We start from the raw sequence: 21,574 nt of genomic DNA, 5'->3' as shown, positions 1-21,574 counted from the left end.
ATGACAATTTCAAATGTTCAAATGTATATGGGTGAGTGTTTATAAACATGCTATTTTTCTTTCTTTATAGACCAGTGTTCAGAGATAATCAGGGAAATGTCGACAGAGACTCGCGATTCTCACCTTTATTCAGGCAAGAAAGTAATAAGATTTCCATGGAAGATTTGATTAAGCTAATAGCAGAATACAGAAGGTAAGGAACAGATTTTAATTTGGTTTGAGAAGGTATAAAAGTCTTATAAAGCTGCACAGAATAATTTTCACAGCTCTTTTCATCATTTAGCACAGTGTGCCAAAGTAGCCATATTAAATTAGTGTTTTTCACATTAGTCCAACATCTGCCAAAGACTGCTTTAGGTTAGAAATTCCAGGAAAACTGGAAAGTCATTTGGCACGTTAATGAATCGTATTGTAACCTAAAGATAGTGGTTCCTTAAATTAGCTTCTATCAGGGGAAATGCAGGTAAAGTAGCCAACAAGAGAACACTCTTTTTTTTTTTTTTTTAAAAAAAAAAAAAAAAAAAAAGCTTTCTTTAATGGTTTCTCTAACTCTTGCTTTTGTTTGTTTGAGTCTCCATGACAAACTGCAGAGTGAACACTGGAAGGAAAAAACTTCTCCAAATGCCTGACAGTGTGTAAATTAGTGAATAGCTGTTTGGCTGAATGTTCTTTCATACAGGTGTAAATCAGATTAACTCTAGAGCAGAGACTGTTTTTACCAGATGAGTGACATGAGAATTAAACCTTGAATTTCTTCCTGTGCCTTCTACACCAAATGCACCTAGAAATAAATTAATATAATTATTTTTTTCCAATTCCATTTATATGAAATCAGATCATAAAAAGATTAAAGTATTACAGGGATTGGATCAGTCCCTTAATCTCTTCTATTACTGTTACTAGTCAGTAAACTTCATGGACATTCATGATATAATAAGAGCTGCCCCTGCTGGTTTTGTCTGTCTGAAACATCTCCTAGATAAAAGCAATTTAGTCCTGGCATGTCTCAAGTTGCTTGGGCACAAGGAGTGTGTCTTGGTCCCTTTTCAGCATGGCACTTGCAGAAGCCATGATGCTGTGAGTTCCTTTTGTCTCAGTGGTCACACAATTCCTTTTAAAGAACATTTGATTCAGATTGTAGAAAGAAAAAGTGGGTAAGTTAAATCTTGTAAGGTTCATCATTACTTCATCAGTTTCTTCCTCTTTTATAAGTGTGACATTGCCTCAAAGAGAAGGCATGAGAAAGAATGAGGCCAAGAAAAAAAAAGACATTTCTTCCCTGATGTTGCATTTGTTTTGAGTCTAACTGCTAATAGTTGTATGATAAAGTGTTTAATAAGGATTTATGTCTTAAGTCAGGGTTTGGTTTTCATTTCAGCTTAATTTCTGTTTTGGGTCTTATATCCCCTCTTCTAATTTTCTAAAATGTTTCTATTTCTGTCATTGCAGAGCAGAGAAGATTAGCAAAATACAGACCATACCTGGCAGTTTGGAGATCGCAGTTGATTGTGTTCCTTTGGAACATCCAAGTATGATTCCACTATATAATTAATCATTATTATTAAATAAGAAATTGTCATACGTTTTCTAATATCCTGTTGTAATGAGACACAAATGAGAGACATTCTGGTAGAATTGTCCATCGTTGTGCAGAAAAATATATACATTTTTTTGGGAAGGGATCGTTCCTGAACTCTTTTTTTCATTTAATTGCACCATTCTTTTCCTCCTGCAACTGCCCAAACATACAGTACAGAGCACAACATGTTTCCTCCACATGTGATGAAAGTGCAGGGACCACTTTTTGGTCTCTGAGGGATTAGGCCAAAGACCTGACTGGGCTTCTGTAGCCAGAGGTTAAGAGCCTGGCAATGTTGATGTGGACTGTGATGCACATATCTTCTGGGAATCAGCACGTGATTACCAGCAGGTTTCAGGAATGCAGAGCAGATGGAGGGCTTCACTCAGAGGCAATTCTGGCATCAATACAACAAACACTAGTGTGGGTACTCCTAATTGAATCCTTTTTAAATTTTTTATTTCAACAGCTACAGTTCTGTGACCTACAACTGCAAAAAGCTCAGAACTATCTGAGTTAATTAAGTTTAAGAGTCACTTTTATTCTGATGTCAATACATTCGTAGGCCCTCTTGTTTAGCTCAGAAACAAGCAGAGCAACTGCTCAGGATCAAAATGGAGATGATTCCTCAGGGATGTAGATAAAATATGTTCTGTGCAGTTATATTAGTTTATGTTAAAATGTGTGATCATCACATATTTTATACCATCTTCGTATGGTATTAGATTTAAAAAATAGTTTCACTAACATTTCAAAAGATATTTTTATGTTTGGAATTTAAAGAAATTGATAAGAGTAGGGGCAAAAAAAAAAAAAAAGGCAAAAGGATCCAAAACAGCTTGGTCCTTTTATTTTTACGTGACTCGGTGCACTGTGGCCAAGTGAAGGTCTGGTTTTAGAAGGTACTTGCTGCTAAGTTGCCCAGTAAGTGTGGAAAGTCAGTGAAAATTCCCTCACTCTGAACAGTAACAGCTTACAGATTTCTTTGGCACCACAAGATTTTGTCTTACTCTGAGTCAGGCTATAAAATAATTTTAAAACTGTAAGAGAAAAGTTACATGCTGTAGGATGTTTTAAAACCTCTGTGAAAACTCTTCTTGATTTCAGTCAGCTCTGAAGGAAGCCCCTATAACAGCAGTAAGCAGTTCTGTTGTAACACCTCCTTCCCACTGAAAATAAAGTCTTGCTTAGCTAGTGCTAAAATCTTTTTTTGCCAAGAAGAGTTAAGGAAAAGGAAGTTGGCTGCAGATCTTCTTGAGAAGCTGCTGTATGATTGTGTCTCTGGGGACCGACACTGCTCTGCTTCACATTACCATCAATTTGCATTAGACAACTGCAGTAGATCCTTACTTTTATAAGACTTCATTTGCTATAGCTACAAAGAGCTGTAGATGGGGGTATACCAGGAGATGTTGTCTGACAGTGTTTAAGCTGATAGACAACTATTAGCTTTGCTGCTCCATGAGAGGGGAAAAAAATAATGTGTATGTCTAGCAAAGAGAAAGAGAGAAAACAGCTTTCTGAAGCTTTCACCTGTGCTGCCTGGTCCCTGCTTGTTGTCCAAGCTCTGGAGCTGGCAGCAGGGCAGCAGCCACGTCCCCTGCTTTGCCCCCCACCCAAAGCACACTTTAAAACCCAGAGCTGGGAGGCTCCATTCATGTGCAGGGCAATCATGGGGAAGTGCAGGTAGCCTTGCAGCCAAGAGCCAACGTGGCTGGAAGCAAACTGGGCTGTTGCCTCTGCATAAGTGTCTGTGAAATGTGAGGCAGAGAGACCTGACCTTCACAACTGACTCTGTAAGGCTTGCTTTTCTCCAGGCAGTTTCTTGCTGTTGTTGCTGTCTCTTCTGAAGAGAGCAGAGAGAGCCTGTAGAGTGCATCTGAGCTGCTGGTATTGAAAAGCTTCCTGGTTGCTATATCGTCCCTTTTTTTGTTCAGTTCAACATTATTTCTATTTCCCTGTGAATTTTCCATGGGCTACGAGAAGCGCAGTGTGTTGAGCACGCAGCAAGATTTCTGCAAACAGGCCTTAGATGTGCATGCTAATCCTTGTGTCAGCCCCAGGATTTCTCTAATGAGAGTCAAGGCTAATGATGTTCAAAACCAGACACAGTCAGAATGCTTATAAATCTAATTTGAGGGGCAGTTGGCTAAAAATGAAGACATAACACATCCTTTTCTTTTCAGATATGTTGCCTGAGCCTTGTCCAGACAGTGGGAAGCTGTTTAGCCTTTGATCTTAGCTTTGTGTAGGCCAAGGCCAGTGAGCAGTCCCCAGGTACCGGGAAACTTCATAGCGGAAGAGCAAACACTCAGAAGTTCATGTGTGACCCTAAGAGTCCCCACTGACCAACAGAGGAGTTTGTGAGATCACTTGCTGTGCCCTGTTGCTGGAGCTAGGGAGAATAAGCATTCCCAAGGGTTCTTTACAGCCATCAGTGGTCCCTCCTGGCTGACGAGTGCAAGTGATTTAATTTAGCAGCTCCCTTTCACTGCTGCTAATTTTGTTTGGGAAAAACAGAAGTTTTCATGGATCTTCCCAGTTGAATTCAGGAGCTGTGTCTGTTGGCTGGGTGTACCAGTGAACTGGGCAGGTGTGTGTTTCAGTGGGCAGTGGGCTGGGAAGAAAGTTTTCCATGTCTGTTTGAAACAAAACAAACCAGCCTGCTACAGCTGGAACAGAGACACTTCTCCCCTTGCCTCTTTGGTCTCCCGAAGACCTGTGCAATCCTGAAAGCAGCATTTTCTTCTTGTGTTAGTTTTGAAGGAAGTAAAATGGAAAATATCGTATATGAGAAATAACCATCTTCTTTCAACTTCCTCCCAACATTTTTATTTTTTTTTTCCAGTGTGTTACTGTAGGGTTCAAGGAAAGAATTTTGATGAAATGTCTCTCTAATTTAATGGTACAGACATACAGAGAATCTGTGATCTTTGGCTGTGACTGCTGTCTGGGTGATAATGTTTATTTTCACCTTCTGTTTCTTGATCTGGTTTCAGTCATCCCAACTGAACCATGTATTCAATCTAGTTCTGCAATACTTGTTTCTTCATTTGGTTTACTGTGTCATTAGATGATAGAAAAGATTAAATGAGATATTGGGCAGTAAAATTAATTAAAAACAGCATCACATATTCATAACTTACTTAGTTGAAACTGAGCGTGCCAGTGGTGCTGTTATGCTGTCAAGCATCTTCAATTACTGTGTATGTCAAAAGTTTTTTAGTGTTGCACTGTTTAATTTCAGTGAGATAAACCATTTGAGGATGGTGGATTATAATTCCAGATTTATGTGAATGCAGCTTACAGCAGGGTTTGATCTGCTCCATCTCAATGTGTTGTATTCTTAGTAGTAAGACTAAGTATGTGACTTAAGTTTGTGTGTAAAGAAACTTAGTAAGTGATGCTTTTCTTTTCTTTTCTTTTCTTTTGAAGACTGTGTAACTTCATCCTTTATTCCAATCAAGCCGTTTAATGACATAAAGGAACATCAACCTACCGTGGAAGTTGAGGAGTTTGTGCAGGAATCAACAAAATATTCTCGGCCTTACAGAGTATACAAGAACCAAATATACATATATCCAAAACACCTTAAGTATGACAGCCAAAAATACTTCAGCAAGGTACAGTATATGATGATCAATTCAGGCCAGCATTGAGTAGATATGTATTACACCAGCTGTCTCATTGGAATGAAGGAGAGGAAAATGGCAATACAAAGCACTTTTTTTGTTGTAGTTTTTGCAGTCATAAAACATTGGTACAATTTTAATGAGATAACATGTGGATTAATTTTAAGTTTTATCAGTGCATCATAGAATGGCTTGGGTGGGAAGGGACCTTAAAGATCATATAGGTCCTACCCCCAGATCAAAGAGAGAACATGGGATTAGCTTTTTCACAATCTTGATGCAGATGAAATGATTTGTTTTGCTTAAATGAAATTGGAGTACTGATTGCATTTGTATGCTGAGTGAAGATTAATTAAAGACAAAATGCAGGTAAGTGATGGTCGCTCTATAATCTACTTCTACACTGTTGGTTTGAGGCCTGGCTAGTGTTTAGCCACTTCTTGATTGAAATAGCATTTCTAGCGATAGCACAGTGGCAAGAAGGTGTTTCAAATTTACGCTTCTTCTAGATTTTGAAAAGAGTAAGCTACTCATATTTGGCCTGTATTTTTATGGCTATCCTAATTCTCATCTGAGCGTTAATATATTCCTATTTTTCAGGCACGGAATATAACAGTGTGCATTGAATTTAAAAGCTCTGATGAAGAAGGAGCAAAGCCACTGAAGGTGAGCCATAAGAACAATGTTTCTGACATTACTTATAAAACCCAAGAATGGAGACTATACTAACCTATAACAATTAAACTTACCATTTTTACAATGCAACTTAGGGCAAGAGTGGTCTAAAATTCACCATTTACCCCAGATTTCTCGCTGAGCTTAGGATGCTTCATAAAAAAGAACGAGGCAGAAAACTTTAAACATAACTCTTAACTGCTACTGACCATGGACTATCACGTATTATTGTTGTTGTGTAGTTTCCCCACCAATAAAGCTGTCATCACTCAATATTCAAGAGCCTCTGTACTAGACTGTGCCAGCAAGGGGATTGTTAACAGTTGTAGCTTTTGCAACACTGAGAAATCAGTGAAGACATTACATTGTATATTGAATTGGATAAAGATGAAATAGCTTTTGTAAAGCTTTTTGCAGAAAACTATGAAGTCAGTAACAGCAAGAAAGAAGCCTAAGGAATGCATTGCTTAGTAAATTCAGGGTAATTTTCCTGGATCAATGGACTTTTCCTGGAAATGTGTACAAAAAATAATTTGTAAGCACTTTAAATATTTCTTTGAATATTTAAGTAATTATCAATCTTTCATGATATTGTTTTCAATGCACATGCATATTAGATATACCAGGACTATTATCATCAGCAAAATTTGACAATGTAATTAAAGTATGTTACTTTTATCAGTGCATTTATGGGAAGCCAGGCGGACCATTATTTACAACGGCAGCCTACACCGCTGTGCTACATCATTCCCAGAATCCTGATTTCTATGATGAGGTCAGTCTGCTTTTTTTAAATGTCTGACAATATCACATGTTTGCCAATGAGACAGAAAAATATGTAAAGAATGCTTGTTACGCGTTTCTGTGTACCTGGATGGAATTACGTTACGTAGATCTACATGCATTCTCACTTTTTTTTTTTTTTATGTCAACTCAGTGAGTCTTTCCTCTTCTAAGATGTTCTGAGTACAGTTAAGATGCTGTAGAATTAATTAGAAATAGTGTAGCTCTTTAAAATTTAAAATGCACGTCTGGATGACCTTAAGGACCTAGATGTATCTCTGAATTTAGTGGAAACAGTAAACACCATGATGAAGGGTGGAGGCAAGTGTCAGGACAAACCCCTCTCACAAATACAAGATTTGTGTTGGGACATTTTTGTTGATTCAGTGGTCTGAACAGAATATACAGTGGTGTGCAGAGGCTGCAGAAAGTAGCTTAGCTCATGATTTGGTGGTTGCAGCTCTAGAATAGAGTTCGTACATTGGCCTTTGCCAAGTGCTAGATGAACATCTTTCCACCATGCATTTTTACATTTCACCAACACCAACTGTGATTTCCTAGGCTTTCTGCAAGTGAACTCAACTTCACCCTTTCACTGACCAGTGTGTTTGATGGCTTGCTAATGCCATGAGTCTCTTCTAGATTTTCTACTATGGCTTCTGGCTAGTGATAATGCTGGCAAACAAAACTAGTAGTTAACCAGCATTTTCCAAACTACTTGATTTTGGAAAAACTTCAAAAAATGAAAATTTTCTTTGATAAAATATCAAGAGAAAAATCAGCAGATAAAAGTGCAACTTAGTCCTAAGTGTTCCTAGTATTAGGAAAACAGCAAGTGCAGTTTTGAAAATAATGTAGAATGTTATCCAAAAGGTTGTCTTAATCTCCCTGTCTGCATGTCCATTTCATATCTATATTTATGGTATTAGATTCTTACCCATAAGCTGATTTAACACTGGAAGCATTTACTAACAATTTCTAAGCCTTACTTTAAGCATAGGATCAGCATGGATAAGCATTATCGTAGTTCAGAAGGGCAAAGTGTCTTTTTCATTAGTTCCTAAGGTAACATGTTTTGATTGCTTTGTATATTTATTCCAATAGGTTAATAATACTTCAGCCCAAATCTATAGGGATTTGTGGATGACATGATATGAGATTTAAGACTGACCAGAAATCCTAAATAGAAGTTGATTTTCATGTCAGCTATGAAATGATCCTGAATAAAATAAGAGATTTTGTTTTAGTTTTGAGTTTGATTGTCCTGAAAATAAGAGAACAGTGATGGCTATTTATGTCTGCTAATCACTTGTAAGCAGGGTCTTTGACTTCTTAATTCTGTGCTTTTTCATCATCTGCTTTTTCATCATAAATGCAAATACTCATTCACAAGAAAGAGAGGAAAGAAGCTGGTTAAGTAAAAATGAGAGATAATCATCTTCAGCAACTTCCTTAAGAGTACATCTATTACCAAGGTAGCAACAGCACCACACAAATATTTGCCGGTAAAGTCAGGCTGTACTTAGACCTCTATGTAGAGAGATGTCACTCATTTAGACCATCTCTGATGCCTGGTTTAATCAATATTTAAACTAAAGTGAGGTGTAACATTTTACATTTCAGGTGAAAATTGAACTTCCCACTCAACTCCATAAGAAACACCACATTCTGTTTTCATTTTATCATGTCACCTGTGACATAAATGCAAAAGCTAATGCCAAAAAGAAAGAGGCTCTGGAAACACCAGGTACCTGTAGCAGAATTACTTTTAATAATAAATATAAATAATGTACATTCGAATAAGGATTTCAGAATTTCTGGCTGGATGTTATTGTCTTCCTTTGAACTTGAGGAACTTGTTTTCCAAAGTGCCATATTGATTTGTTCTTGTGCACAGTGGGATACGCGTGGCTTCCTTTGTTGAAAGATGCCCAGCTAGCTTCCCAGGAACACAACGTGCCAGTAGCAAGCAGTCTGCCTCCCAATTACTTAAGCCTTCAAGAACCTACAAGTGGCAAGGTATTAATTCGTACTTTTATGTTGTTCAAATGGCACAGAGCACTTGTATTTTACATGGGATCGGATTTACATTTTTACTTATCTGAAAGTGTAAATGGTAACAGGGCATCTATTTTAGAAAGTTCATATTAATAGTATCAAGGATATAAATGAACATTTGTAACACTGGGCTGTTGTGAGCCATATGATGTTGACTCAGGAGTATATATGGGAAAAGGGCATTTTATAACTGTATCTTCTACAGTATTATACCTAATGTCTCCAAAACTTGAGAGAGCAATCAGTAAGAACTCTTCAGAAACTCAGGCCACAAAACATTCATTATCCAGTTGACATGACCCACAATCATGATTCATTCTCCACCATTGTTGTATGATACCACTTTTTTCCACTGATCCCATCCTGTTAGGGTTATTTGTGCCTCTGTGTTTGTTTTAACATTGTCAAGAGAATAGGGTAGGACAGTGACCCGGTCCCTTAAATGATAATGTTCATGGTCTCACGCTGAAAAGTTGGTTTGTATGGCATCGTTCTCCGTTTGTGAAAGCACAATAGCTAGCACAGTTCACACACAAACCCTGTGCAAAGCTACACAGTAAAAAAGTGGTGCAAACTTGAATAAGTAGGAAAAAATATATTTTGTTTTTGTTTTTATAGCAGATCGGCTGTGATGTGAAATGGGTAGATAGTGGGAAGCCACTTTTCAAAGTGTCTACTTTTGTTGTATCTACAGTAAATACTCAGGTAAGCTGAATTTCCTCTTATCTGTTACCTGCTTACAAGCAAAAAGTGTTGAAGTCTGAAAGTTGCTTTCTCTCAAATCTTGTAGGAATATGTTTCTTTAATATTTAGAGGTTATTTAAATATAGAATGGCAAAATTACAAAGATGGAATACACGTTTTAAGGAAAAATATAAATTACTTAATATTGTGCCAAAATAAAAATCATGGAATGTCAGTTTAAACAGCAAGAAAATAAATTGCGAGCACTGCGGGAAAAAGTATCTGGCCATTGAAATCCCTAGGTTGTGAGGAAGAGACTAATTGCTCACAATACAGGAAAAAAAGTTTGGTCAAAGAACCTAGAAATATTTGGGTATATATTAGGCTATATACAATGGCCAATGGACTGGGCTAGGTAAATTGATCTGTCTTTCCATGTCTTATGTCTGAGGTGATAGTTACCCAAGTGTGTTCTTCGGTATCACAGGAGATTGTTATAACCAATTTATGGATTTGAATTCCAAGCCTTTCTATAATATGTTAACGTGAACATTTGTTTATCATTTAGGATCCATACCTGAATAACTTTTTCCATCAGTGCCAAGAAAGGGAAAAGGATTTCTCTCAGCCTCCTACCTCAAACTTTATCAATTCTTGTAAGGTAAAGTAATCTGCAGCACAGAGTTGTGCTATAAAATTGTAATTAGGGCTTTCTCTCAACTGATCCATCACTGCACAATTCTAAGCGTGGCATAGACTTGCCAGGAGACAATGGGTCCATGACAACTCCAGTTAGACTTCCTTGGTGTGACAGATGTAATACTGGTCACAGAGATGTTTCCCATCCCCTCTCTCATTTAGAGCACAGCTTCATCTGCCTCAGTTCCACTCTGGATAATCCAGCCTATGTCAAGCCTCAGTTCCCATTAAAGAGCAGTGAAACGCTGTGCTGTTTCTTGAGGACTGTCCAAAAAATGAGCATGGCCTGTTGAGCTGCAGTGTTCCTGCTAGTCCTCTGTTGCCCTAGATGTACAATATGATCACATCCTATTTGTCTCCAGATTTTCACTCAAAAATAACCGGTTGCTATTCAAAGGGGCTGTTTTTGGTACTTTGCATGTACAAATCAAGGGTACTAGTTGCCTGCCAAGTTCTGAAAACAGTAAGAGCAAACCCTTTCTGCAAAGTTGAAATGAATAAGCAAGAATAGCATTAAATGCATCTGTGTTCAATCGAGGTCAAAAACTGAGAAAGCAGGGGCAAAGCAAGCAGCATAGAAGAGCAGCAGGTAAACGAAGGGCCATGACACTTTACTCATGAATGGCAAAATTCAGTTAGCACTTTGCAGTCTGCTTATTGAACTTTAAGAGGAGGAGAAGCAAGAAGACTAGGGTGACCGTGACTTTAATTTTGCACTATTAGCTCTGAAACTTAGTACATGACTTGTATTTATTATTTTTCCTTGTAGCAGTGTGTGAAATCTAATAGCTGTTTGGGGATTTAGATGTTACCTTCATGTATGTGCTTTTCCCCTTTCCTTTGTCACTATGTTTTCCTGTTTTCACATACCTTCAGCAGATTTTATAAAGATGCTTGTGAATTTTGCTTTAATAAGCAAATGATACATTCCGATAAATTATGGCCCCAGTTCTCTGGGCAAAGCCTTAAAGGTGACTACTGATTTGGTTGATGGGTGCAGGTAGACCTGATGGGGTATTTAACACTGCCAGTTAGTGCTGGTTGATTTAACAAGATGATTAAGGAATGTTTTCAGAAATCAAAGCATCAGGGCTATTTATAGGGGATACACCTACTGAATGAAAGCCTTAATTGTGAATTTTTGGGAAGCTGTTGAGCATATTTGAAAAAGTTTGGGAATCCATAAAAGCTTCAGAATTTTCTGGACAGTAAGTTGGTTGTCTAAATAACCAGCATTGCGCTGTTCATTATTTACTGTTTGTAGTTACACCTTTTAAAGAGATTTTACTGATTTTATTAGAAAATAATGTTGTATGTGATAAAGAATCAACTTTGCAATATAACCAAGAAATAATTCTCCCCAGGGCATTTTGCTTTTATTTATAAATCATGACTAACTTTGAAGAAATTTAGGAATTATTTGGAAATGTCTGAAATGTAAAACTGGGAGTAATTCAAAGAATTTTTTTTTTAGTTAAGAGCTCGATATCTTCCTTGATCAGAGAAGATAATACAATGTCTTTGTAGTCAGGTTAGAGTGTTGATACTGCTTTTATCAGTGTGCTTTTGACAGTTGTTTTAGCTACGAGTTCATTTTTATCAGATATCAGTATAGAAAGAATGAGTTTTCCTAAAAAAGTTAGGAAATGCAGGTCTTAAAAATAGTTCTTTTAGTGCTGTGGTTCAATCTTTTTGTTTGCTTACTTTGGTTTTCATCAGGATAAAACAAAATACTCAAATTTGGAGATGTGGACAATAACTACAGTTGCATGGATGGTTATATTTAGAACAAATTTTGTGGGGAAGTAGTCCTCCACTTAGTTGTCCTGTTTTCCTACCACTACCCCACCAGTGGCTGTACAGCATTTTACCTGCTGAAACAGGAAAGCAAATAATTAGATTTCACTGCTCATATTGGAAATCTCTAATTTTCTTTCTTACGTCCATTACAGAATTTGCTGAGGATAGAGAAGATCCATGTAATTATGAACTTTCTTCCCATAGTCCTGAATCAACTGTTCTGGGTTTTGGTGCAAAACAGTGACGATGAAGTTGCAACAGCTGTGACCAGGTATCTGAACAGTTTCTATATGAAGAAAATAATTCTGTAGATGTTCATCCGATAATGGCTGCTCTCATAAAGGCTGTCTGTGGTATTTAGACTTCAGTAGGTGAGAATGCCTGCTTCCACCTTAACACAGGGCTCTGCAATAGGTTGTGGAAGAGCATGGTATCATGTGGTTGACTCTGATACCAACCAGGAGATCGTTGCCCATGTTGAATGTGTCTTTATACCCTGAGGCAACGATAGGTAAAGGTCTTGTCCTTGAGGAGTTAATTGCTTCCTAAAAGTGCTGAATATCCATTTTAATTTATGTTTCCACTCTGAATATGTGGAATTCAGCATAGAAAGAGCTTGGTATCTTGCATTAGCCAGTGCAGAGTCAAAGATTCAGTTCATGCTTTTCTGAGGCATTTTCTAATTAGTGTATCGGCAATATCTGAAAAGCAGCGGAGGCATTTTCTAGTGAGTGGGCAAACAGCTGGAATGATTTTCTGGGTCTTCTCACCCCTCACATAATGAAATTGTTTTTATTGATGCTGTTAATCAGTGCAGCAGAAAAAAAAAATGCTGGAGAGATTGTAATTGTTCTCTGCAGGAGGACAGAAAGTTGTAGTGAATTTTCTTTTGGCCATAGCATTATTTCAATTGTACTTCTGCCAGTAGCTAAACATTGGGACTACAACTAGTTGGAAAAAATGACAATGCTCAGCCCTCAGCAACCCTGTTAGACTCGTCTGCTGTCTGTATATTTTCTTGCTTTTCACAGATTGTTTTCCGTAGTTAATTCCTGAAGAAAGATTAACTAGGAAAGCGTAACGGAATGAGGAAGCTGATTTCCTCATGTTAGCCTTGGAAAGCTAGAATGTCAGTATACTTTGTCAAAGGATCATGGCACCTTGGAGGATGAAGTCCAGTTTGACAACACCTAAGTACTAGGAAACTTCCCTTGTAAATGTGTGATTTCATGACTACATAAAGTTTTCAAAGAGAGAGGACCTTTGTTCAGGATTCCTTTATGGCCAACAAAATAACTAATGCTAAGGCCAGTTAGGGAGAATAAAGAATCTTTCCCAGGGTAGAACTGAAGTATCAATTAATTGACTGGAAAATAAATGCATCAGAAGAAGTAGATGTTTAAAACTTAGACTTAATGATTAGATGGCAAAACTGAAGGATGCTAATTTTTTTCATGCATCAGATTTTGAATATACACCCTCAGTGGGGTGGAGGTGGGGTCTCTGTTTCCCTTGTATGTGCGATGGCTTTTGTGCTAGTACTGTTGATGTCAATGGGAATATGCTCATCTGCTGTGTGTGCCATTCATTGACGTGTCCTATATATATACACAAATTGTATTTTGTTCTGAATAGCTTGGAGCAGCTTGTGTTGAACATATTAAAAACAACAACAGAATGAAAAGCTAGAATTGCTTATGTGTTGGGCAGAAAACATTATCCCTTTTATACTCCCTTATAATTACTTACTTGTCCAAGGGCCCAACATGGCATCATTTCTATCTTGTCTTTGCTAGGACTTATTTCAGTTTCAGATCAGAGTAAGGGCTGGCTGAAGGATCAGAATGGGCACAACTGATTTTGTCATAGCATTTGTGTGTTGCTGTAAGTTTTACTTCTAATAATAACAAGAAATGAAATATAGGAAGTATATAAACTTAAAGGAAGTACAAACTTTTGAATCCAACAGTAAGAATTTACAGAAAACTCTCAAATCAACAAACTACTAGAACTACTTGTATGTGGATTATGGTCTGGCACATACCTGTTGGTGTATCTATGCATTAATAATCCATTTTAGTTATGCCATTATTATGAGTGCCCTTGAATTTGAGATACAGTCTACAGCTTTTGATATTTGGGAATCATGAACTGTTTACTCCCCATTCTTTCAACATAAAAATAAGACTATAAAACTGCAGTGTTTTCTATATTAAGTATCTAAAATCTGAAGAAAAAAATGGTTTCAAAAATTGGAGGAGATGTTATGGTTAATTTGAAGATAACTTCTTGCTCAAATGTGTGCTTTCTAAAACAAAATGGTATCAAACAAAAGATGGCCCAGGTACAAACTCAAGAGAAAACTTTGCTGAAACGCTTGATCTCAAGTGGTTCCATCTCTGCTGTTAACGGAAGCACAGGCATGAAAGTGGGTGTTGGCATGGCCTGGGCAATTTGCTTCCACATTGCTGAGCACCAAGGGGATTTGCAGAAGCTCAGAGCACCTGCTGCTGAGGAACAAGCACGTGCTGTGCTCAGCCTGCTCCTCTTGTCTGGTTGGGTGCTCAGGCAAGGGCTGAGACCCATGCTATGCGCAAACAGTGCAGGAGAGAGGCACACTTGGGCTGGAGCCCAGGCTCCTGTGTGCCCTTGATTAACAGCGCAGTCATAAAGAAAACATCAAAGAGTCATAGAATCACCGAGATCTGAGAGAACCAGATAAGTAGCATTGCCAGAGGAGAAGGCTCTTGCTTCTCTGTTTCGTCAGCATGCTTTATGTTTTTCTTACTCCCAATCTGAATAAGTCCTTACAAGCTTTAGTTAGTTAATAGATGCATTCTGTTGTAATGTCAGCACAGGTGTAATCATTAATACTGTGAGCATTTTGCTAGATGAATGCATATATAGCAGCATGATCCATGCAAGTGGAGGGCCCAAGGAGTGACTGTTTTTGCCTAGTGGGACAGTTTGTGCATGCACTATTCATCATTTGGATCATATCCATCAGGGGCTGTTTTAAACGGGGAGTTGATAACAGAACAATGTGGTGCATTAGATGTCCTTTTCTCTGCTGTATGACTTTTTTTCTTTTAATCTTTCAGGGTTCTTACTAATATTGTTGCTAAGTGCCATGAAGAACAACTAGACAACTGCATCAATTCTTATGTGACGGTATGACTGCTGTTAAACTTAAGTATTTTGTGTGGTTTTGTTTGTTTGTTTTCTTGTTTATTTTTAGTTGTACTTGTTTGTAGCTTTCTCTGTATTAGCATTGTGGCTTTCTGCCACTGGCAGGCTGGGTGACTCAGCAGTGAGGAAAATAACATAAGCCTTGGAAGAGGCTGGGTGAATTTCAGTCCTCTGTCATAAGTTCCCTGTGCCACCAGGGACAAACTACGCTGCCTCTCCTTGCTCTGGGCTGTGGGAGGAGCGGATGTCTTTTAGAAGACATGTAGGAGGGCCTTGTCTTCTGGAAGCAAGATGTGGTGCAGATGTGCTTCCAGCTGAGCTAAGAGTGTAGACTTAGGGTCAGTCTCTGTAAAACGGGTTTAAGCTAAGAGAACTTCCCACATTGCAGAGCTTATGTGTGTGCGTGCGGATAAACACCTGAAAGATCAGGAAGCTTGAGCTAGATAGATACCTGTGAGAGATTGATTTAATGTAGTTTGACAATTTGCAGCATTTCTTTTGACCATGAAGAGATCTACAGCTTTTAAATATCTGTCCAGCTGACAGATATTTATTTACAGGATTACCCTTACTACAGTTAAAAATTATCCATGAATAATTATTTTTATATATAACTTATTCCAGGTACTGTGCATGGTTTCAAATTGCTGTGTTTTTTAGGGAGCTATAAATTTTTAACGAAACTTTTGATTATTGTCTTAAGAAATGGATTTAGTTTCAAGATCCTGTGTCTTTGCAAATGTTATTGTACATAAATTCATTTCTCATCTGTGGAATTCAGATTTTTATAACTACGCCCTGTTTACTCAGCTTTTTTCATCCATCATTATTTTTGATGGATACATTCTACATTCTACATATACTTTATGTAGAATGTATATGTATCTTTTTTTTGGTTTTGGGGGAAGCTGTAGTATTACTTTAAAAGCCAAAGTAGTGGCCTCTTTAAAGATGACTTCTTTGTTATCTGCATCAATTTAAATATCCATTAAATTAGTATAAATAATGCTGTAGACCAGTAAGTATCTAATCTGAAAAAAAAAAAAAAATGAACTTAATTTGTGTTACTTTTTTTCCTCTCAAATGTTTTTTTCCTTATTTATTTATTTATTGAGAGAGGAAAGTGGAAAATTTGGTTCTGGCTTTATTAGAGGCTTTATTAGAGGAATCAGTAATGAGTAAATTATATCTTTGAGTCTCATGCTGATTACCTTATTTGTTTTTTTCAAATGACAGAATAAAGGAGAATTGTAGGTTATTAAGAGAATTGAGGTAGACATTGCTATCACTTTGTATCTTGCCTTGCTGTCGTTTGGTGGTGATGGAACTAATGGAAATTGTCACAGAGTATTTATGAATGTGAACTGTTGAGTGACAAATGTCTGTATGGGCTTCTAGCTATAGTGATGTGCTGATTCACTGTGAACGAAGTAGTTTTCATAACATAAATTTCATTTGTAGATTGTGACTAATATGTGACATGAGGTTTTTTAAATTAACTTCAGGAATGAAAAGAAAACAAATAGTTTCCTGACAAACTCTGAAACTTCAGCAAGTTATGGGTAATATAATGAAAGTACGATAGGAGTCAGGTTACTAAATGGGAAGGATGTTTTTATTTCAGTGTTTCAGTATTGACAACAGTTGGTTGATATCTCCAAGGTGTGGATTTACTTTCACACTTCACGAAACAACATGTTTATAGGCTATGCATCTGAGCACCTTAGTAGTCAAATTCTACTCTCAAGTACCCTAATTTAAACCCAGAGGAATTCTGCTGAAGTCCATCAGAACTGTTCAGGCTGCAAAGTAATAATGGATGTAACATTCAAAAAAAAGTTAGTTGAAGGGATATTAACACCTCCGCTAATCAGGAACTTCTGAAATTTACATTAGACACCTATTGTGGCTAAAAGTATTTGAAATAGCAGGTGATTAATCAGCTCTACCAAAAGTCCATTTAGCTTGTTTTCCCATTTTCAGCAGCAATCAAAAGCCAATAACTGTTAATCTCTTCTATCCGTCTGTAAGGAAATGAAGAATACCTACTCTAGAGATGCTGTTTTGAGAATAAGTAAATTCAGAATTGCAAGTCACTCAGATACAATAACAATGTAAAACTACACGTGACATGGACACTGAAGTACCACATTGCACAGGGAGAACTTACTGCATCTGCTCCAGAAATAATGCTGAATATTAATAAGATATTTTCAAGTGTTTTTCTATTTGTATTGAAAAGGTGTTTATTCCCAACTGGTGCACTTGCAGTGCTCTTGCTTTTGGGAAGTCATAATAGATTCCAGTACCAAATTATTAGCTTAATAAAATGTTGAATAAAACTCATACTATGTTTATGAGTTCTGGGCAAGTTGGTAGGTAAATTCCTATCTGGAGGGTCTGATTTATAAAAGGGGTGTAGTTTTCCCCTTCCATCAGTTCTAGTGGGTGCTTTACACCTTTCAGGATGAAGAGTTGCTACCAGCTCTAACTGTTGCCATTGGAAGAAAGGAGCAAGTGAAAGGTGGCCCTGACTAGGTGGGTGAAAAACCCTCCTTACTTCCTCTATTTGCCTTTTTTTTTTTCTCCACTCTGGTGAAATGGCTTGGAAGACAGTTTAGAGGCATCAGGTTCCTATGCCCTATTGGAAAGAAAAACACTGTAGCAACAATTTTAAGCAGAAATTCCTCTTGGTTCACATTAAGCTGAAATTAATAGCAAGTTGTGTTTAAAACTCAAATTTTGTTGGGGAGTGATGTTGTGCCAATGTAAGGGGAATTAAACTTTGTGTGAATGTATTTTTCAGTCAAAATGTTTTGGAAAGTAAAGGTTGTCAGCTGTTCGAGGTGTGTCCTCTCCTACTAAGACTTTTTATATTTGTTTTAATATACATTTTGATTTTATTTTTTTTCTTTTCTCCTTCAGTATGTGTTCAGGACCAAATCATTTGAGGAGAGAACTGTTCATGAGGAGCTGGCCAAGAATATGACTGGTCTTCTGAAGTTAAATGACCAAGTAACCGTGAAACAGGTTTTAAAGGTGAACAATACTGAATTAGCCCATTTGTAGTTTTCATACTGGTTTTCTGCATGGAAAGTCTTGTCACGTCTCTTTCTCCCATTCTCTTTCCCTGTGTGAGCTTTGCACAAATCACAGCCTGCTCTGATTCAACAGAACAGACTTAAAAGACTTTCTAGAGCTTTTCAACATAACTAATTTCTCAGAGTGCCATGGTTTGCATAATAAAATTCCTCCTTTCTACTACTGCTCAGTCAGGGTGGGGAACCTACTTACTACATAATATGACATTAGCAATTACTTTTAGGACATTTTGATTTATTTTTTGTTTTAAAAGTTGTTGCATAGAGAATATTAACATGTAAGTAGGACATTTATATCTGATTTTAATTGCTGCCTTTGATGGGCAGTGACCAAAATGAGAAGGATTGAGGTTCCCTGAAGTTCCTCACATAAAACACGTCTGAGAAGTTCATACATATGCAAGCTCCATCAGTGCTCCCAGAACCTACAGGTTCTGGTATAAAAGCTAGTCAGTGCTAGCTCAGGAGTTCTCATTGGCAAAGACATGCTCAACTCAGGTTCTTCACTGAGAGGGTGGTCGGGCACTGAACAGGCTTGTCAGGGCAGTGATCACAGCGCCCAGCTTGCTGGAGTTCAAAGAGAGTTCGGGCAGCACTCTCAGATACATGGCCTGGTTTTGGGGTGGTCCTGAGAGGAGTCAGGGGTTGGACTCAATGGTCCTTGTGGGTCCCTTCCAGCACAGGACGTTCTGTGATTCTATCATGCAAAGTTACTCAAATATGTAGCACTTGGACTCTTCCATTTCTTTGTCATGTGGAGTTTACCCGTGTGCATTACTGAGAAATGTAGTCCATCTCTGAAGAATGGAATTAGCCTCATGAAATATTTATAAAATAATCATATCTCCTAATGTCATTTTTTCTTCTTTTGAACAGCACTCGTGGTTCTTCTTTGCAGTTATCTTAAAATCAATGGCACAGCACTTAGTTGATACAAACAAAATAAAAGTAAGTATATGTGTTGCTCTTAATGAGGCAATCAGGTTCCAAGGGAAAATATAAAATGCAGAATTATGTGAAATAAGTATAGTTGAAGTTTTCTTCTTGACTGGTCAAAAAAAACCAAGAAGCTATTACATATTTTAAAATATTGTTTTTACCTGCAAAAATATAACTCATACCTATTCCAGATTGTACAGAGCTGGTGGACCAAAAATACAGTTGTATCAGCTTTGTAAAGGATGGGTTAGAATGGAATGAGAATTCTGTAATTTCTGGTGGTTACCTGGCAGTGAGTAACTAGATGGCAAATGAGAGATCTAGAAACTTTGCTCTGCTTTGAGCAAACTTGTCATATCTGGCGATCGGTGTCCTGTCTGCCTCTTTTCTGCCTGGTTATCAAAGACTCTATTAGTATATTTGTGCTGGAATCTGTGGATAGCGTTTCCCACTTTCTAATGGACAAGATCCATTGAATTGTATAAGTACTGAAATATTATATGTCGAATGACCTGTGTTTTTATTGTCTTTGCTCTTGGCTTGAACTTGTTTTCAGATTTAATATGTAATAACATGCAATCAAGTGATTATCTATCCATTCACTGCTTAGGTTTCTCGAACTCAGAGGTTTCCAGAATCATTCCAAACTGAGCTGGATACCCTTGTGATGGTCTTGGCAGACCATGTTGTTTGGAAGCACAAAGATGCTCTTGAAGAAACCAGGAATGCAAACTACAGCACTGCCAAGTTCCTCAAGGTGAGATGTTCTGTCATTATACTTATTTGCCCATATTTAGTGCAAGAGTGAATCTATTCAGTCCAAACTGAAGGGAATAAAAACAATTAAAACAATAAAAACAATTCTGCTTGATGGCTCAATTTCCAAGTTTAGCATTGACCTGTAGTTCAGTTTTTCTATTCCTTTGGGTCTTTGACAGTTCAGAAGCTTTTTCTAATTCTGTTTTAAAACAGTTCTGATTGATTTGTATCTATTTTCTAAAAGAGTCCAAGTTTGAAAACTCTACAAATTCTTCTGTTATATTCAAATTGGTAAGCAGCTTGGTAAGAAATGTAAATGTAGTTGCAGTTGTTATTTTTTCTTTAAATACTGCATCTCTGGATGAGTGTGGGTAGATTAATATTTCCTAATCATAACCACAGTAGGTGACTTTTACAAACCAGAATAAGTAAGTTGCAAGTATTGTGTGAAATACTGTAACTTACCTTTTAAGTGTGTCATGCCAGTTTATTTACTAGATATAAAGAAATACATGTGCTTTGGAAAAGTCACAAATAGGGTTTGCATTTTTTTTTCCTTTTGTTCTAATATTTCTCAATCATGTTTATTTTCCCAACATTGAATTAGCTGTAGAGCATGGGAAAATTGGCATTCAGTAAGAGGCATTCCCAGCTACTTAACTAGAAATAAACCTTGGGGGTGGGGAGGGAACCACTTCCATTACCATACAGAAGGTTGTACACAGTGTACACTAAAACCTAGGCTCCTATCTTTTATGACAGATTGAAACACAGCATTAGGAGAGAGCTGTATTCCAGCAGCAGAATGGAGGTGCGGTTAGAAGGAAAACAACCACAAACTGAAGATGGATTTTTCTTCTTTGATATATAAATAAAATAAATGATAGAATTTAGAATGGATAGAAATTGATGTCCACTGCATTGATCTCTGTTGTTGCTTTCATGTGGAAGCCCGAATTGCTGTTGATAAACTGATGTTAAGCTGCATCCCTCCATACTGCTGTATCATTTGGAAGTTGACGTTGGTTTGAAGCAGGAGCATAAATGGAGAAGCTGTTGCTGCAGTTTAGAATGTTATTTTTGTTGTTCATCTGAACTGGGAAGACAGTAATGTTGTGTTATGTGATAAGGCATATGGTTTTGTTTTAATTTCTCTGCAAATCTACTCTGACAGAAATAATTACATGGATTAGACATGATATGACTGCCCAGACTGGGGCATGCAGGAGTCTTGTTTGAATGCTATGTAGCAGAAGGCTTAGGGCTTTGCTAGCTTCACAGAGTTCAGAAGCACCAGTTGAGACGGGAAATTCAAGATTACCTTCCCTGTCTCATGGGCTGACTCTGCAAGGGAAAAATGTCAATAACTGTAGCACTAGGGGCCTCAAAAAACCTTTACACCTGGCTATTTAGCCTCATCAGTCAGAGACATAACATCCTCATCACATTCTTAATTTATTCCAGTATTTGCTCCCAGAGAGACAACATAGTTCACAAACAGTGAGTATTTTGTCTGGAATGACTCTTCAAGAGTCATTGCTCTGTCACTGAAGGGGATACTCAGGTCAGCTCCCATCACATACCACCTCTAGTTACTGAGTGTTGCAGTACGTGAATAACTTTTATTAGATAATCTTTCTTTTGGTGCACAGTACAGTGTAATAATTATTTTAGAC

General features: G+C 37.5%; 1 protein-coding gene across 17 annotated transcripts in view; it reads left to right on the top strand.

The window, feature by feature from the left end:
* DOCK10 (dedicator of cytokinesis 10) overlaps nucleotides 1–21,574 on the top strand; it is a 147,925-nt gene that overhangs the window by 91,078 nt on the left and 35,273 nt on the right. For 16 of the 17 annotated variants that reach the window (XM_072042222.1, XM_027464816.3, XM_072042228.1 and 13 more), the window contains exons 15-28: nucleotides 71–193; nucleotides 1,450–1,529; nucleotides 5,015–5,202; nucleotides 5,812–5,877; nucleotides 6,569–6,661; nucleotides 8,293–8,416; nucleotides 8,567–8,688; nucleotides 9,346–9,432; nucleotides 9,980–10,072; nucleotides 12,063–12,181; nucleotides 15,012–15,081; nucleotides 18,025–18,138; nucleotides 19,077–19,148; nucleotides 19,750–19,896. In XM_072042222.1, the coding sequence (XP_071898323.1) occupies nucleotides 71–193; nucleotides 1,450–1,529; nucleotides 5,015–5,202; nucleotides 5,812–5,877; nucleotides 6,569–6,661; nucleotides 8,293–8,416; nucleotides 8,567–8,688; nucleotides 9,346–9,432; nucleotides 9,980–10,072; nucleotides 12,063–12,181; nucleotides 15,012–15,081; nucleotides 18,025–18,138; nucleotides 19,077–19,148; nucleotides 19,750–19,896 (1,498 nt within the window). The remainder of the gene's footprint in view (nucleotides 1–70; nucleotides 194–1,449; nucleotides 1,530–5,014; nucleotides 5,203–5,811; nucleotides 5,878–6,568; nucleotides 6,662–8,292; nucleotides 8,417–8,566; nucleotides 8,689–9,345; nucleotides 9,433–9,979; nucleotides 10,073–12,062; nucleotides 12,182–15,011; nucleotides 15,082–18,024; nucleotides 18,139–19,076; nucleotides 19,149–19,749; nucleotides 19,897–21,574) is intronic. The other variant, XM_072042218.1, reaches the window with a different exon arrangement.

The sequence above is a fragment of the Anas platyrhynchos genome, chromosome 9 (genome assembly GCF_047663525.1).
Source record: "Anas platyrhynchos isolate ZD024472 breed Pekin duck chromosome 9, IASCAAS_PekinDuck_T2T, whole genome shotgun sequence".
Lineage (NCBI taxonomy): Eukaryota > Metazoa > Chordata > Aves > Anseriformes > Anatidae > Anas > Anas platyrhynchos.
Note: the sequence above shows the minus strand (reverse complement) of the source record. Positions and strands in the feature narration are given on the sequence as shown.